Below are 18881 nucleotides of genomic sequence, written 5' to 3'. Positions count from 1 at the left end.
GTCTAAGCGGCGCCTGCCTCCAGATTGGAATTCCTTGACAACCTCCGACAATTATCATTGGATAGCCAGTCAGAGTGACGGCGGGATTGTTAGTCCTATGTTAACCTAATACTCTGGATTAAACCTAGTACTAGATCACATTTTTTAACTTTCCAACTTGAGAAGAGGCTAACCTTTGGTTCTTGTTTTTGGAATAATTCAAGAAAAATAATGCTTTATCAGTTTCTATTTTAGGAAATAAAGAAGATTTGTTGGTGAATTGATTCTAATTTGTGTCTTGTGTAGCAACGGACCTAAAGAGTTAAAAAAGGCGAATGGTCTGACTCTGGAAGAGGTGTTAATATAAATAAATTAATCTTTTTCTTTTCTAAGTTAATAAAAGAAATGGCAGCCGAAGTTGGACCACAAATAACGGACGAAATGTCCGTCTCTGCTTCTGCTCCACTTAAATAATATATTATTTTTGCTTGAAAAAGAAAAGAAGAGTCAAACTATGCAAAAGAATTAAGTAAATAAAATGAAAGCTTAGGGAAAACAGGATTTACTGCAGTGACTCTGTATTGTTGGAAAATTAAAAAAAAAAAAAAAAGAAAAAGGAAAAAACGGCCATTTTCTTTTTCTTATCGTGTGATTGGGGGGTCCACTCCACAGACCTTTGTCTTTTCAAGATTCAAAATTCAAAAACTTCAGACCCTTCCCAATTGATAACAGTTCTTAATAATAATAATAAAGATCCCTTTTATCTTCTACCGCCCTTGACGTTTTTACAATATACCACCACTGCCAACTCCTTCCCTACAAATTTCAATTTCCTGTTTTCTCTCAAATAATCATATAGCTTCGTTTTGAAGCCCAGCTACAGCTACTTGTTCTGTTGTTAATCATATTTTAGGGTTTGGAAAAGTAGTTTGTTTCTTTTTTTCTTTTTTATCAAGTTTGTTAAGCAGTAGCTTTTTTAAGATGACGACGATGGAGAGCTTGATAGGTTTGGTCAATAGGATACAGAGAGCTTGTACTGTCCTCGGTGACTACGGAGGTGGTGATAATTCTTTCTCTTCTCTCTGGGAAGCTCTTCCCTCTGTTGCCGTCGTTGGTGGACAGGTTCTCTCTCTTCTTCTTTTTTTCTTCTCGATTAAGATTTCTTTTCTAGATGACTGATCTCCGTTAATTTAGGGACACGGATATATTCTCTTCTTTTTATTTATAAAATGTATCAAATATTTATTTATTTATTTTTATTATTGAGAGCAGAGTTCAGGAAAATCTTCTGTGTTGGAGAGCATAGTAGGCCGGGATTTTCTTCCAAGAGGATCAGGTAAATTTTATTTGTTTCCTTTCTGCTGATTGTACATTGAATATGTGTATTATAGAAAATCGGCAGATAATTCATATCACTGGTTTGCAGGGATTGTGACCAGAAGACCTTTGGTATTGCAACTTCACAAGACTGACGATGGTTCCCAAGAGTATGCCGAGTTCCTTCATCTTCCTAAGAGACGTTTCACTGATTTCTGTGTGTTCCTCTTCATGTTTCTCTAACTTATTATTATTTCCTTTCTTTTACTCTTCTTCTTCTTCTTCTTTTGACTGATTTAAATAAATAAAAATGATGTGCAGCTGCCGTTCGCAAGGAAATTCAAGATGAAACTGATAGAATGACTGGCAAATCCAAACAGATTTCTCCTGTTCCTATTCATCTCAGCATCTACTCTCCAAATGGTAGCTTTTTTCTTACGCATTTACGTTCATACGTGATCACTTCAATTATATTTTTCTTCATCTTTTGGCTCTTTTTATTCCTAGGTTGAAAATATTTTCTTCTTTTTGCAGTTGTTAACTTAACCTTGATTGATTTACCCGGTTTGACAAAAGTTGCTGTCGGTATGTTTTTCACTTAGCTGCCCTTTTTTCAATTCAACTCTCTTTTATGTTTTATATCAATTTTTGACTCAATTTAATGTATAATGTTCTTCAGAGGGACAGCCAGAGAGTATCGTTCAAGACATTGAGGCCATGGTCCGTACTTATGTTGAGAAGGTAATCGCATGTACCGGCACTTTTTTTTTGCTTCTTCCGCTTCCTTATGAATAGTATGCTTGACTTGTTGGATTCTTTTATTTCTGATTCATGGCTCTGTAATTGTTGCAGCAAAACTGTGTCATACTCGCTATATCTCCAGCAAATCAGGATATAGCCACATCTGATGCTATCAAGCTTGCCAGGGAAGTGGATCCTTCAGGTTTGCTCCTCCTACTCTTTTACACTATGATAGCTATACATTATGAAAACACTCGGTTTGCTTGGTTTAGTTTGTCTTTCTGAAATCTTGTTTGTCTTTCTCAGGTGAACGGACATTTGGGGTGCTGACCAAGCTGGATTTGATGGATAAAGGAACTAATGCATTAGATGTAAGTTCTGTGTGCGCACTACTGTGCTCCTTTGATGTGTTATTTGGTCTCCATTAACATTGCTAATTTCATAACACCACAAGTCAACTAAACTTAATTACTGTGCTTGCTTAAGGTACTGGAAGGAAGATCTTATCGGCTGCAACATCCTTGGGTTGGCATTGTGAACCGATCACAGGCGGATATTAACAAAAATGTTGATATGATTATTGCCAGGCGCAAAGAACGCGAGTACTTTGCAACAAGTCCTGATTATGGGCATTTAGCCAATAAAATGGGTTCAGAATATCTTGCAAAACTACTCTCAAAGGTTTGGAATTTCATTTGCTGCATTTTCAGATGGGATTTGAAGAGGAGGAGAAAAGGTTGCTCATGAGTCTGATGATTATCATTGTTTCAGCACTTGGAGTCTGTAATCAGGGCTCGGATACCAAGTATCGCATCTTTGATAAACAAAAGCATTGAAGAACTTGAATCAGAGATGGACCATCTGGGTAGGCCTGTTGCTGTTGATGCTGGGGTCAGTAGCTTATCTTTTCTATCATTCTTCTCTGATTTGCCATTTCAATCAGACTAACAAACTATGCTTTAGGCTCAATTGTACACTATCTTAGAACTTTGCCGCGCATTTGACCGGATATTCAAAGAGCACTTGGACGGAGGGTAAGTACTATTAGTTGTTTGTCCTGCTCCATCTGTACCTTTGGACTGTAGTATTTATCTGTAAATTTTCAGAAATGGATGGATGGGTCACCTGACATCTTCTTGAGCAAAATAATGTAATCTTCTGACGTTATCTTGACTTCTATCTTAGACGACCCGGAGGCGATCGAATTTATGGAGTCTTTGACAATCAGCTTCCTGCTGCATTAAGGAAGCTTCCATTTGATCGGCATCTTTCTCTTCAGAATGTGAGGAGAGTGGTTTCTGAGGCAGATGGTTATCAGCCACATCTGATTGCCCCTGAGCAGGGCTACAGGCGTCTCATTGAGGGATCATTGAATTATTTTAGGGGGCCAGCTGAAGCTTCCGTGGATGCTGTAAGGGGTCCAATTTGTTTGTATCTTTTTTCTGCAATCCTTTTGTGTCTTTGATTTTTTTCTCAAAGTTGTTGGCATATATCAAGATTTAAAGTTCACCTTATGTTCTTCTGCTGACTTTAACATTGTGATTAGGTTCACTTTGTATTAAAAGAGCTTGTGAGAAAGTCTATAGGAGAAACACAGGTAAAGTTTGAAACTTTACCTTGAATTTTGTTTTTCTTCAACCATTGACCTTTATGTCGTTCTGAAAGGAGGATAGATCATTAAATTTTCGTAATAATACAGGAATTGAAGCGTTTTCCTACTTTGCAAGCTGAAATAGCTGCTGCAGCAAATGAAGCGTTAGAAAGGTTCCGCGAGGATAGCAAGAAGACAGTTCTTCGGTTGGTGGACATGGAATCTTCATATCTGACAGTGGAATTCTTTAGAAGGCTTCCTCAGGAAATGGAGAAAGGAGGAAATCCAGGTGCAGGTCCAGCATCGTCAAATGTAGACCGGTATACAGAGGGACATTTCAGGAGGATTGGATCAAATGTGTCTTCTTACATTGGCATGGTCTCTGAGACGCTGAAGAACACAATTCCAAAGGCTGTCGTCTATTGCCAAGTCAGAGAGGCCAAACAATCATTGCTAAATTACTTCTATACTCAAATAGGGAAAAGAGAGGTATTCTTCGTGGATCTCTTTCTCCAAAGGTTATTTTGCCAGGGACCTAGACAGATCAGATCCTTTTACCAGCGCTCATAATAATGTATCTTACCTGGTTTCATGTGATGGTTGATTAATCTTTGATAATGTTGCAGGCGAAGCAGCTTGCGCAGTTGTTAGATGAAGACCCAGCATTGATGGAGAGAAGACAGCAGTGTGCAAAAAGGCTTGAACTATATAAGTCAGCGAGGGACGAGATTGATTCTGTATCATGGGCTCGATAGTTAGTTATGAGATATGTATATATATAAATCCAATAGGTTAACATCCACATCTTTTGCTTTCTTTCACATTGTTTGATGCCTGTTGTTGTTTGATTGGCTGTTGGATGTTGGACGGCTTGTCGTTTGTAGTCGGATTGGATGGGTCGGTGTATTATATTTTATTGAATATTATTAAATAGTTTAGTGCGGTGTGTGAGGTTCTTATTATTTTATTAGTTTTCCTCCTGTTTTAGCCGTCGGACGAGCTGTAATATTCTCTTGGTATGGAGAAAGCAAACTATTTGCTCGGATCGGAAATGAATATGGGTTGCCTAATTATATGCACTCACGTTCAGCTACAGTGTAGACTCTGCAGCAGCAAAAGAAAAAAAGGAACAATAATGATAATTAAAAACAAAAAATGTTGAGGCAAATTTATTGTTCCCTTGAGAGGAAAAAGGCTGGGCTATTGCCAACTGATATATGATATTAGGCCCGTAACACTAGCCCTGACTAAAATATCTACGGGCTTACTTATTCACTCGGAGAAGTACAACCCAGTTGATTTGATAGATAAACCCCGATAACGAGAACAGGAACAGGCAAAACCTCAACCCGTTTGTACTAAAATTGCTGTCGTCTTCTTAAAGAGAGACACACAGAGAGAGAGAGAGAGAGAGAGAGAGAAATGAATGGATCCTTAAGTTTATTGCAGCTTCGGCATATTCCTTCCGCCAACAAATTTCTATTCAGAAGCTCTAACTTTTGTCAAGGTGCTCATTCCCTCTCTCACATTTTGACCTGCTTTCAAACAACTCAAGTTTTTATTGGTTATTGTTTTAATAATTGAAATTTCCGGAGATGATTTCCAATCCAGTTTTGGTATGTTCTGCTGGGGAGTTTTGACAATTCTGATAGCTGGTTTCCCAAATTGCAGGTCTGTATATGAACGCAAGAGTATCACAATGTCCAAACTTGTGCTTTTCTAGACATACGCAGACTATCACCTATGAAATTGTGAATGCAAGCTATGTACCTATCCACCAAACTAAACCAACACGCAGTTATACCACGGTACTTGCTGCTTCATGCTTCAACAGTTCACATTATTATTTGTGTTTCCTTCTCTTAATTTTTTTTTTTTTTTACTTCTGCTACATTCTTCTTCTTCTTCTTCTTCTTCTTCTTCTTCTAGTAATAATAATTATTATTATTTATTTATATTCGGCGCCTGGATTCTTTCAGGATAAATCACCAGGGAATCTTCAAAACCTTGGTGCATTTCAAAAGCTGCCTATGGTGATGCCATCTGTTGATATTCTTTATTCTGCATTAAGGAAGGCCAAAAGGGTCTCACCCACAAAAGGTGATTTCTCTGGGACTTCAATTCTTATTCTATTTTCACACAATACATTTTACTTTGGCTTCTTCTGCTACCAATTTTTGTTTTTATTATTTATTCATCATTTCATAGGCATTGCTAACATTGCCAAACGAGAGAGAAATAGAGGTGCAAAGCAACTTGATGCACTAATGAAGGTAGCATCTTGTTCTTTCCTATCTCTTGTTATCTTCTTTTTCTATAAAATCAACTTTTATCATCTGCTACTGGTAAAAAGCTGCCATCTAAGACTGAACTATTTCCTTTTTCAGGAATTGGCAGTTCCATTAAGAGAATATTTGGAAAACTTTCCTAAAAGAAAATATCTACATCCTTATGAACAGTCACTTATTGAGTTGACCCTTGGAGATGGAAATTATGAAGAGGTAATCTAATACAACGTTTTAGATGCTTCTCGTTCTCCACATACTAGGCAGACTGACTTCCACTAAATATAGAGTAGAATGTCTCTTACTCTCATGAAAGTGATGCTTTATTGAATTAGTTTCATATTCCCTATAAAATGCCTTTGAAGTGGAAGGTTATACTTATGTGGGCAAAAATAGAACTTCGTTATTTTTCCTGCTGAATTTTGTATCTCCTTTTTGCCAATTGAGGATTCAGCTAAGGTTTGACAGGTGTTGAGAAAAGTAGATGCTCTGAGAAAGAAGGTAGTCTCTATTGGGAAGGAACATGCTTCTGTTTGTGCTAAGGTTAGTCTTGTCTTGGAAATCAGAAATACTTTTTGATTTATGGAGTGCTAGTTTTCATGGAGATGCTACTTTTCCTTGCTTTAAGGTTTGGAAAACATAAACTGAAATCTCCTTCCTTGGGATGTTACTTGCTTGAGTTTCTTGCATAACTTTTCCAATTTTTCCTTAATTACTAGTAATAAAGAGGTAAGATTTTCAGTGTAGATAGAATAGCAAAAAAGTGGCTCCGTAAAAAGAAACCAAGAAGCAAATTATTTCTATCAATCTCATAAGAATGACATCAATGTGATTCTAATTGTCCAATGCTGCCTCCAGCAAGCTGGTTAATAACACTTACTCATACTCCACATGATCATTATACATAGTAAAAAAGGCTCGTCTTTGTAGTCTTGCATACGTTGTCTTTGCTAGCTGCTTGTTTCACTTTAGATAAAACTTGTTTACTTGATCAAGTATCAAGTTTCTTTCATAACATTTCCACAGGCTGGACATGGTGATTTTGTGTGTTTCAAGGATAGGTAACTGTTACATTTTGAATTATTCCTGACCTGTAGACAAAATGTTTTACGTTTTAACTAACTGGAGGATTTGATTCTGGGCAGTCTTTGACAAAACGAGAAGCTGAGGAACGGCTGAATGAGGTCGGTTTTTGTTTGTTTGTTGCAGTCTTCTCGTAGTACCCATGACAACAATGTCTGTTTATATCTGCAGGGTCGTGAAAAGCTTGAGGAAATATTTAAATGTGAAGGAAAGGCAGTTGATGATTTATTGAACATTGCCAAGGTACTTCTTCTTTTACACTAATGATTTTGCTTTTTATATGAGTTTCTTCTTTTTAAGAAATATTTTATGATCTCAATTTTGTTGGAGAATATACTCCCACATGGGAAAAGTACAAAGAAATAAAGTGATAAGTGGAGAAAATTGAGTTGTAGCACAAGCCAATTGGTTTTGTGCAAGATCAGATTCCAACTCCACTTTTATGGTTATTGATATGATAACTCACTACATCGAAGGCCCATGGAGCTTCTACATGGTATTAGAGTTGAAGTTGGCCCAGTGGCTGATAGATCCTAGATTCATATTTTAAGACTGGAGTTTTGACTTAGCAGAGGACTGTATTAAGAGTAAGTCTAGGTATACATGTGATAAGCCAAGGTAACTGGTTGAAATCCAGTTGCAGTTAAAGGGAGTATCTACTTGATGATAGGCCTAGGTAACTAGTCGGGGTCCAATTGCACTTAATGATAGGTCTAGGTGACTGTAGTTGCTTTTAAGGGGATTTATGGAAATATAATCCCAAAAAGTAAAAAGGAATAATGTGAGATTTACCATGGTTGAATCGTTTTATGTCGAATTTTAAAATGAATTTAGTTTTGGGTGCTTGTTTCTTTGAGCGAATGGCTGGAATGAGCTGGAGGTCAAGGATATATGTATCTTGGTAATTTTAGACGAGTTGTGCATGATTGAAGGGTCATATCAAATACATGTATGTCAGGAAAAATAATTCAATGAGCTGCAGCACAGGGCAAGAAAATTGGATGTACTATTATGAAAGTTCATCAGGCATGAAGACTTCTATTTTGAAAAAAAAAAAAAAATTGTTCCTTGCCTCATCCTAATGATGATATGAAGCAATTCTTCGCTACCTAGCCTTCAATTGGCATATCCATTATTATGAGTTTTAGGATTGATAAATTATGCTTTTACAAACATTAATTTCTGGTTACTCTGCTTGTTGCTCCTGTAGCGTTTGTATATTGTTTGTACTTTTAGTTGCTCCTGCTATGTTGTTTCAATTATTGGTGTTTGCTCTGGCGGTGACCCATAATCTGATTGTGTTAAATTGTAGTATGTAATTGGACACCTTGATATTTAATTTGGCAGACTTTGCGGGCTATGCCAGTAGTTAATTTGGAAACACCGACTCTCTGTCTCGTTGGAGCTCCTAATGTGGGAAAGTCATCCTTGGTTCGTATACTCTCAACAGGGAAGCCTGAGGTTTGCACGGAACTGTAGTTATTTGATTTGTTCTCTGTGGGTTTGGATGTAGATCCAATTGGATATTGATCATTCTGAAAGGATAATTATAGTTCATGTTCATTGAGAATCTAAATCAGATGAAATGCTTAATTTTTATTCACTTGTGGGCTTATGGCCAACATTAACACTTCTAAGTATGTGAGGTTATTTCTCCTTTCAATATTTATGCCTGGAGACATGACAGGCATGTGGATTTCTTTTGTTTTTCATACTATCAACTAGACTATTGAAGATATATTATGGACAATCTACTTGAATGAACTGCTGGATAGAATTTATATAGAACTTTTTATTTGTCTTGATGTTAATAGCTGTTCTCCTTACTTTTTCCTCCACATTTTGGAGTCAGGTTTGCAACTACCCTTTTACAACTAGAGGAATTCTAATGGGTCATATTGCTTTTGACTTCCAGCATTTTCAGGTTAATGTATCTTTTCATTTTTCTTTCTTTTTTAGTTTTCTTTTTAAGTGGTTATTTGTTGGCAATCAGCTTTCTTTTTCTAATTTGTTAAAATGTACTGAAACTAACTGCAGGTGACTGACACCCCTGGACTACTGAAGAGATGTGATGGTAACACCTTAGGACATTTTTGTCTGTCTATAGTTTTCATAGTCCATGTATTTACTTTACTAAGTCGCAGGAGTTCTCTCAATTTTGTGTTCACATCTTGTTTCAACCTGCAGAAGACAGGAACAATCTGGAAAAATTAACGCTTGCTGTCCTTACACATTTGCCTACAGCAATTCTCTATGTTCATGATCTCACTGGAGAATGTGGAACCTCAGCTTCTGATCAGGTATCAAATGATATAAAGTAGAATTCGAACTTTTTAAACTTTTCACAAGTCACTTTAAAATTGTGAGAGTAGAAGAATAGTTTAAGACTCCCCATGTAAATTGTATGAGTGAGATATTTAGTCTCCCAACAGTTTTTTAAATTTTTCTAGTTATTCCAGTATTAGGAAGTGTTGCTCCTGTTAATAAATATTTAATCATTTGCTGCAAAATAAGTTGGTTTTTCTATTAGTATTTCTCTGTGGAGGAGTTATTTTGTATTTTTTGCTGCTTGTTGCATTTGCAGTTTGTGATATACAAAGAGATTAAAGAGAGGTTCAGTGATCATCTCTGGCTTGATGTTGTGTCTAAATGTGATCTCTTGCAAGAGTCTTCGATGATTTTTAATGCAAAGGATAACAATAACGATCATTTTGAAATGGTAAGATATCATAAAGTGGGACCCAATGGGGCAATCCGAGTGTCAATAAAGAGTGGAGAAGGGCTAAATGAGGTAATTCATTCCATCTATCTTTTTCCATTATCTGGCATTTCTGGTTTCCACTTTGGATTTTTGAACGAGTGTCTCTTCTTGGTCTGGCATAGGTAACATAGGCCTTAAAAACCTCATCATGGCCCCAGGTGTATAGTAGATCACGCATTAGGAATATTGCGAATTTCTAGAACGGTCAATATCCATTCTGCAATAAGAATCGTTTGATTACTTGTTTATTATGTTTTTTTTTTTTTTTTCTGACGTATTCCCAAGCATGGCATAGATATTTGGTGTTCCTAGTATATGAAGATGATTGGTCGGTGTTGCCAACATATGGAGTTGAAATTCAAGTAAATAGAGGGTTGTCTATGATTGTGTGGCAACAACTAATATCAGATATGAATGCTACCTGCAGCTAAAAGGTAGAGTGCAAAATCTACTGGTTGGTCAGATGGAGAGGATCAAAAGTATGGCGAGCAAAGACGATAATCCATGATTTCATGCATAATTGTACCAAGTCTGGAGTCGAGGATAACAAGTTGGTAATGGGAGGAGCCAGCTGTGTAGTCTGCAATACATATGGAGATGGCTAAAATCATCCAGGTTCAGCGGTTAAAAAAAAAAAAAAAATCTTACACTTTTAGTTCGTTCTGAGCACTCAAAATCTATATCAACCAGCCAAAGAATGTTGACAGAAGAAGGAGCGGGAAGTGGGATGAGTACAAATGTCAAACCTGCAACAAGAAGCAGATGCTTTGGGTTGTCGTCCATTGTCTATTCTAGAGGAATGGTTCTGTTATGACAAATGGTGGAAATGAATATTTTGGTTCTGTTATGACTCGCTCTTCCAACAAAGTATCCAACCTTCATTGAAACAGATAGGCAAGTTGGATAAAGAATTGGAATATAATAATATATTCCAACGTCAGTATCATAATAATATTAGCTCTATACATATTCCTTTTGTACAAGCTCTTGTATTCAATTAAATATATTATATCAAATGAAATTGTCCAATTAAAATTGGTAAATGTGAAGTATAGAAAACATGTATTTATAATGTGAACTTCGCTTTTAATATATAATAAATACTAAATTAATATATATGTTTTATGCTATCAATAAAATTAAATATATTAGTTGCTTAAGGTGTGTTGCACAATTTTTATTTATTTTAAAATTAAATTTATAGATGTAATTTAATAAATTTATTAATATTTGATATTAATTTATAATATTTTAAAAGATAATATAGTAAATTTATTATTTTTAAATATTTTTAATTTCTTTTAAAATTTTAAAATTTTATTAATATAATATATATAAATTTATTTTAATATTATATAAATTAATAGTATCAATATAATTGATATTATTATTTTTAAAATTATAAATTATAATAATTAATTTATTACTGAATATTATATTTAAATTTATATGTTTATAATTAAAATTATTAATTAATTAAAAATGAATTTATTAGTTAATATAATATTAAAATATAATTAATATATTATTTTTAGATTAATCATATTATCTAATTAAGAACTTAATTTATTATTAATATATTATTTCTTAAAATTAGAATCAGTGTTTAATTAGAAATATAATTTACTAATCAATAAATTAACAGAAAAATTTATAAAATTATATTTCAACTTAAATTTGTATGTGTTAAAAAAATTTTAAGTCTCAAAAATTAATATATATAAATTATTATGATAATGTCTGTTTGCTGATATAATATTTACATCGTCAAAGATAAAACATCTTATTCTTAAGTTATTAATAGAATAAATTAGGCGGTCTCAAATAAGATTGTGTAATATAAAATTAAAACCCAATTTAATTTAGGTTAAAAGTGAGTCATGAGGTTGGGCCGTTAAAATTACGCAAAGAAGACTGGAGGCGAAATGTCAGAATTAGGCCTACCGACCAAAGCGCTAAAGTAGAGGAGAAAGAGTCCCACAGAAAGTGTTGCGCCTATTTATTATATTTTATTTGGTAGTAAGGAGCCCCTCATTTCGCTTCTCTCTAAATTTCCCTCCAATTCTCTCCTCCCTTTTGTCGTCGCCATAGGTAAGATGCAAGATTTCATCCCTTCTCTTCTCTTTTTCTCGTTTGGTGTTGTGTTCTCTCAGGTTCACATTAGATCTCTTTTTAACCTTTGCAGATCTGTTGCCTTCTGTATCGGATCGATCAATAAGCAATCACCAGATCTCAGGTTCTTCATTCTTTTGGAATTTCGATTTGCATGGCAACTCATTTGCATTTCATCCTCTTCTAATTCATTATGCCTTTTCCATTCTCAATTATACTGATGCCACGCTCTTTACTCACAATGTCTTACTGCTTTTCATGGATCATCGCTTTAATTCCTTACTATCATCATAGCCTTTGTTTAATTACTTCTTCTAGCTAATGCACAATCCTCCCTTTCTGCCCTGACTTGTTATTGTTATTATTCTGTTTTTGTTTCTCAGATAATTTTTGGAAAAGTTAGTTAATTGATATTCATGGAAACTTCTGTTGTTGGTGTTGCAAGAAAGGTAACTTTACCATGCTACTTAACCCATTTGAGTCAATTCCTCTTCTCAATCCTTATGCTCTTTATAATTTACATACTGCCTTCAACTTTTATTATATAGTTGGAGGTAACCAAATAAATGTTAGTTCAAGTCAATTGAATTTTCTCTTCCACACTCAACAGAAGTAATAAAGCAAATAAAAGAGGATAGGAAATTAGTTAAAGGGCCTACATAATTTAACGGAAAACATTCCATATTCTTCTTCTCTGCAAAGCAGTAACAGATGATGGCATTTTAATGGTCTGCCACATTCTCTGTTTATTGAGATGATTATTTTTTTTATCATTAATTAGAAAAGTGATGAGTTGTACAATTGCTTGCAGGAGGAAAATGGAGATGTAGTAGAGAAGAAGCCTACAGTTGTTTTTGTTTTGGGTGAGCAGTTTGTTTTAAGAATTTAGTGCGGAACTGTTCAAAGTATTTGCAGAGTCTGCCTGTATGAATGCTCTGTTGTCTGTAAATGTAAAAGTTCCTTCTATGCTTGTGTTAATATTGTTTCTTTGTAGTTCTTTATCTAATTATAATGGTCTTGCATTCCCATGCGTATTCTTTTTCATTATTGAACTAAACAGTTTGGGGTGAATCCAAATCAATTTGTTAATCTTTCTGTCTAAGGGTGTGAGATGTCAAAGAAGCTACAGTAGAAGCAGTCAATGTGTCTACTAGCTTTCGAGGTTCTGTAAATTTTAGAGATTACCTGAAGATATGGTGTCTGATGGAAGCACTTTCTACCATACTAAGTTATCAAGCATTAACTCGCATATATCATAGTAGTTCTGCATATATCATAGTAGTTCTTCTCCACATCCATTTAAAGGTTTTTCAATTGGGTTAATATAGAAAAACAGATATTGTCAATGTGCATTGATGCCTTCATGATTTCATAGTAAAGGGGCTAGAAAGGACTTAGAGTGTATCATATTCAGGCTGTACGTTATTTGTTCACGTGAATAGTGTCATTCTGATGGCTAGGGTCCTCTTGATAAACTCTTTCATCATATATATTGTTGAAAACGTATGCTATGTAGTTTATATTTTCTTTAATCGTGACTAAACAGGTGGCCCAGGCAGCGGAAAGGGAACCCAATGTGCAAATATTGTGGAGCACTTTGGCTATACTCATCTCAGTGCTGGGGATCTTCTTCGGGCAGAAATCAAATCTGGCTCTGAAAATGGGTATGACATATATTCATGCATACTTACACACATTTCAAATGAAGTAATCTTCGTTAGATCTATAGTGTCTGTGAGTATTCATGCTCTTGATATTGTTTTGCGAACAATTACAATTATTTGTGGTTTCTGTAAAAATAGCAAGAAATATTTCCTGCCTTGACTATTAAAGTTCGCACTCCGAGTTCAGTTTATCTCCTCTTCATGTTGGAGATATTTATCTGATCTCGCCATTATCAGTATTTAATCATTAAAATCGTTTCTTATATGACTCAGTTTCATACACTAGTGAAATTTATCAATGTAGAGAGTGTAGAAACTGCTATTCTTTAAGCATACAATTATTCAAGGACTATAAGGATTTTGGGAAAAGTAATATGCTTTTCTTTTTCTTTTTGAATAAAATAAATGGCAGTGCGTTTCTAATAATGTGTTTCAGTGCCTTTCTTGATAGGAAACAATTCACATATATCAAATCAACGATATCAGTTTAGCTTTTCTATGTAACATAAAAGCAGTATTAGGATCATTTATTGAGGTTAGTTCTCAGAAAATGATATCTTGATTTTATCTGGTGCTTGATTCATTCATGATCCAACTTCCTATCTTCACGACTATTTTTTGCATGGCATGTACCACATTATATTACAGACTTGTGCAACCCTTTAGCATTTTCTCGTTAGTAAAACACCTTGTTTCTTGTGAGTCGCAGAACCATGATTCAGAATATGATTAAGGAGGGTAAGATTGTGCCCTCAGAGGTAACAATCAAGCTTCTTCAAAAAGCAATGCAGGAAAGTGGCAACGACAAATTTCTGATCGATGGTTTTCCTCGTAATGAGGAAAACCGTGCAGCATTTGAATCTGTTGTAAGATCTCTAACAATTCTGTTTTTCAATACTGATTATTATGCCCTCAGGCTCTATTTTAGGTAGGGCAGGAGTGAACCAGTTCAAATGGCTGGCCCAGCCCAACCAGACCTACCTCTCAACATCTCTACCTATGCCAGGCCAAAAATCTTTTTACGTATATAAAAAAATATTTAATACATAACATTATAAAAATATGCATACATATGTATGTATGTATTTCAGTCAGGCTGGCTCCAACTTGAAAGTTTATTACCAAGTCTGGATTTCTTCAGGCTGGCTTGGGCAGGCCACGTGGGTACTAGAGAACTGATATAGACAGGAAAGCTTTTATTGGAGGACGTTTTTACTTTAAATCTTGTGGATCTATCAAGTTCGAAAAAGCCCCATATATTGAATATTCATATCTTGTATGTGTCTGGAGTAACTCTTCTAGCATAGTACATTTAGTTGGAAGTTTTTTTGCAAAGCAGCTGAATACAATATCACTTGCTTTTACCCTGTGAGTTCAGTAGAGAGTTATTAGAGGTTTTGAATTTGGTGGTGGGTTTTTTCTTGGTTAGTAGCTGAAGGTGAGGTGTGATCTAAAGGGGCAAACGAGCTTGTGCAGATATAATGGAATTTTTTAATTCTTTTCTTCATTAGCTCACTTTTTTTTTAGTAGGCTAAAATGATGTGTTGGACTTGAAGGGAGAGGACTAATAATCTTTGTTATTCTATATAGTTGGATTAGAGCTCCTATTTTTTTAGTGTTCATTGTTTTATTTCATCATAAAGAAAAATTCTATATTTTTCAGGGTCACGTTGTTGACTTCTGATTTAATGGTTCTTATGCAGACCAAAATTGTGCCAGAGTTTGTTTTGTTCTTTGATTGTTCTGAAGAAGAGATGGAGAGACGTCTTTTGAGTAGGAACCAGGTTAGATGAATGAGACCACTGTGTTTTCGTGTCTGTCTATGAGCACACATGCAAACACTAATTTTTCTTGGACATTTTTTATTTTTTATGTTGTTGCTTTTTCGTTATGAGAAGGGAAGAGTAGATGATAACATTGAGACAATAAGGAAGCGGTTTAAAGTTTTTCTAGAGTCTAGTATCCCAGTGGTGGAGTACTATGAATCCAAGGGGAAAGTTCGGAAGGTAATTTATATTTAATGCTTGTATTCATATATTTTTAATCTATAATTCATCTAGATTGATGCTGCTAAATCAATTGAGGAGGTCTTTGAGGATGTTAAAGCAAATCTTTTTCATTTATTAACCTTTAGTTTTGTTCTCCTCACTGCAGATTGATGCTGCTAAATCAATTGAGGAGGTCTTTGAGGATGTTAAAGCCATTTTTGCTCAAAAAGATGAGAAGGTAAAGAGCCATAGTTTTATAATCATGTAGGATTTCCATAATGAAAAGAAAGTGAAATTTGGAAAAGAAATTCACCATTATTTGTTAATAAATTAGGTGATATTTGAATTGAATCACAATCACAATTTGTTTCTTTAGTCTATTGAATGAGGTGCATTCTAACTAATTGACTTGACCATTGACCTTGTACTTTTTTTATTCTAGTGAATGCTTGCTATGAGTTTGTTTACTGCCTGTATGTCAAAAATGACTTCACATGAGAATTTATTGCTTTAGCTTTAGTCAGTGCAATCTATGGTGAACATATAGCTGATATGGATTGCTTGGGTCCCGAATGCAGTCTTACTTGTTCTGAGCAGAAATGAGTTTTACTTTGTGTATGTAACACCAGATGGAAATAATAGTACGTTGAAGATAGCTACTTTATGCAAATATGATTGATTTTAGAACCAATTCAGGTATTATTGGGACCTTGTCTATAGTGACTGTAATGGGCAATAGCCAGAAGAACAGTCATATATAGTCACATACTGCATCTCTTTCAGTAGGTTTTTCTGAATATTGCAGAAACATGTAATTCAGGAAACTTTCCTATAACTATTTAACTTTCCTGTGCATTGCATATTGAATTAGGTTGTATGTGCATATCAGATAAGTTTGGGAATGTCGAAAGGCCAAAAAGAATTTCAAAACCATATATCATATGCAAATACCTTTATTTACAGTTACTTCTACAAGTTATACAGTTGTGGATAATCTCAACTGTGCACTGTCCCTGATCTGTTTGTGGTATTTGCAGGACTCTGTTTAGGTGTTGCAACTGTCCCAGTGATACTGAATCCAATATCTAGTAAGGTAATTGTGTTGCCAGGCATACTCGAATAAAACTGATTTCTTCCTTTGTGAATTAAGGCTATACAAATATAAGCAAATACAATGACCGGGTTGTTTAAATTTGGAACAAATGGGGAAAAATGAAAAATGAAAAGTCAGGCATGGTGAAAACAGAGTTGAATGAGGTTGATATTTTGATTGAGTGGGGGATGATGCTTAATTAGTGGTATTTTTGACAGTAGCTATTTTCCTTTTTCAGGTGTTGATGGTATGTGTTGTGGGCATTTGTGGGACAGGTTTGGTGATAGTTTATTACGTTAAAAGGAGGGGTATATAACTCCTCATTATTGTTACTGAATAAGGATATTCACAAGTAATAAATGGGGGCGGGGCGGGGCAGGGCAGGACAGGGCAGCATCAGCATAGCTCTTCTTATTTCTTTCAATCCTTTATCGGACTTTAGCATTGGCGAGCACTATTACTGATAGCGTGGGTAGTAAACGGAACAGAGGAGGAGGCTCTTTTAAGAATCTATCTATATTGTCCCATTCGGACGCACCAGCCACCACTCTGATTCCACTTTTCCATCCACGCTAAATTATTATGTCCTTTTTAGTTTGAAAAATAAAACCATGTTTTCTTATATTTACTAGATTTATGTTAAATAGTACATTTAATAGAAAATATATACTTTATTTCATTATATAATAATTGTCATTTTTTTAAATAGAAAAACTTTACTTCTTCTTTGTTTATATAGAATTAATTATTTATCTTATTAGAAAAGAAGTTGTAAATTTATATTTATATTTTCATAATATTATCTTAAAACCCAAATCGAAATTGCATGTAATTTTTGGTTTAATACCAATAATTTGTTCTATTTGAGATGCTAAGTTTAAAATATGAAATTGGATTAATTGATAAATGAGTTGGCAAATTTAGCAGAGGGATAAAAATATGGGCGTTAATGAGATAGCTTCTTTGTATCCATAGGATTCCGTTAGTTGGGTGTATTAATTGTAACAGATAACATTATTTGTGGGTTTCAGTTTTTTTTTTTTTTTTAATACCTAAAAGACATATATATTTATTTAAATTGTGGGCATTATTTTGATGAATATTAATTCTAACACAACAAAGCTCTTTTATTTAATTCCCATTTCTAATCTTATCTTTTGCATGCAAAGGATTAATTATTTATGTTTGCAAAAATTAATGTACATATGCATCAACCATTAATTATTTTGATGGCGCATTGAAGACGATAGCGTCCTGTTTGGTGATCCAACCTTCACTACTGAAGAAACAGTCGCATTTCATTTATCAATGTGTCTCTGCACACACTTATCCACTTCTGACTTTAACGGTCTGCACATCATCCGGTGCGCCGGAGATGCTCCTTTCTGCGCTTCAGATTGTTGATGCAATAGACTCCAATTTTGGCAATTACGTACCAATTGTGTTGGGGTTTCCTGCTTTGGACCCAAAAAAAAATTATCAATAACCGATTAGTTAAGTTTTTAAAATTAATAACTAAATATTAAATTTATTAAAAAAATAATAAAATACTACTTTTAGCATGTTGTATATTATATTTACTGATATATTAAATAAAATAAAAAATAAAAGACACGTAATAATAAAATGACAAATTTATTCATCATAGAATTTTATAATGCAATACAATATTAGAGTTCATGAATTGAAATTTAAGGATTTGGATTACTAAACTAAAAATTAAAGATTCGAATTACTAAATTTCTATTAGTCTATGATGTTTTTCATTATAAATAAAGATCACCATTACTTTCATAATATTTTTTTACAAACCAAAATGAAAAATTTTAAGATTTACAAACGAAAATAAAGAATAAAGGCTTCTACAAATATATATAAAATAAAAATTATTCTAAAGTCATATCACCAAAAAATTCGTGTTGTATCAAAATATAATGCTAATAAAATAATAAAATAAAATAAAATTTTTTATAAAATAAATCTTAAATTAGAAAATATTTTAGATTTGGCACCTATACACTAAATTAATAGATAATTAATATATATTTATTAATTTTAACTGATAAAGTATGTGTCACTCATGTAGTATCAAAATATAAAATATTTATAAATACGTGAGATTCTAGTGTTGGTCGGGGTGTATATACTAACCCTAATTAAGAATATCTCTTTAAATTATTTTATATTTATAAATGAATTTGTTTTATTACACCTGGTGTATAATATAAATGACTGGGTGTAAAAAGAGTTGCAAAATTATAAATGAC

At 34.0% G+C, this 18881-nt stretch overlaps 3 protein-coding genes across 4 annotated transcripts; all 3 read left to right on the top strand.

Moving 5' to 3' along the window:
* The first annotated feature begins 396 nt into the window (after positions 1–396).
* Positions 397–4566, top strand: LOC8266673 (phragmoplastin DRP1E). Its single transcript, XM_002526462.4, has 15 exons — positions 397–1101; positions 1252–1315; positions 1406–1513; positions 1618–1719; positions 1831–1881; positions 1976–2037; positions 2149–2239; positions 2344–2408; positions 2524–2718; positions 2809–2928; positions 3001–3071; positions 3223–3448; positions 3584–3634; positions 3737–4117; positions 4255–4566. Exons 1-15 carry the CDS (start codon positions 961–963, stop codon positions 4381–4383), a joined length of 1857 nt encoding a protein of 618 aa, XP_002526508.1. The 5' UTR covers positions 397–960; the 3' UTR covers positions 4384–4566.
* A 401-nt stretch (positions 4567–4967) lies between these two features.
* Positions 4968–10873, top strand: LOC8266674 (GTP-binding protein 4). The gene is made up of 14 exons (XM_002526463.4): positions 4968–5135; positions 5300–5436; positions 5608–5728; positions 5837–5901; positions 6016–6129; positions 6382–6456; positions 7059–7097; positions 7168–7239; positions 8344–8457; positions 8849–8920; positions 9034–9070; positions 9184–9296; positions 9581–9787; positions 10185–10873. Exons 1-14 carry the CDS (start codon positions 5051–5053, stop codon positions 10263–10265), a joined length of 1332 nt encoding a protein of 443 aa, XP_002526509.2. The 5' UTR covers positions 4968–5050; the 3' UTR covers positions 10266–10873.
* An 835-nt stretch (positions 10874–11708) lies between these two features.
* On the top strand, positions 11709–17296 carry LOC8266675 (UMP-CMP kinase 3). Of its 2 annotated transcripts, XM_002526464.4 has the most exons (11): positions 11712–11848; positions 11943–11993; positions 12253–12318; positions 12681–12732; positions 13416–13533; positions 14243–14399; positions 15237–15317; positions 15432–15539; positions 15688–15759; positions 16559–16614; positions 16853–17296. In XM_002526464.4, the coding sequence occupies exons 3-10, from the start codon at positions 12286–12288 to the stop codon at positions 16568–16570; spliced, it is 633 nt and encodes a 210-aa protein (XP_002526510.1). In that variant the 5' UTR covers positions 11712–11848; positions 11943–11993; positions 12253–12285; the 3' UTR covers positions 16571–16614; positions 16853–17296. The 2 variants fall into 2 exon arrangements, with proteins under 2 accessions (XP_025014427.1, XP_002526510.1); XM_025158659.2 differs by lacking the exons at positions 16559–16614; positions 16853–17296 and having other exon boundaries at positions 11709–11848; positions 15688–15804.
* The last annotated feature ends 1585 nt before the right edge of the window (positions 17297–18881 follow it).

This window comes from Ricinus communis, chromosome 1, assembly GCF_019578655.1.
Source record: "Ricinus communis isolate WT05 ecotype wild-type chromosome 1, ASM1957865v1, whole genome shotgun sequence".
Lineage (NCBI taxonomy): Eukaryota > Viridiplantae > Streptophyta > Magnoliopsida > Malpighiales > Euphorbiaceae > Ricinus > Ricinus communis.
The sequence above is the reverse complement of the archived record's forward strand: the minus strand, read 5'-3'. Positions and strand labels throughout refer to the sequence as shown.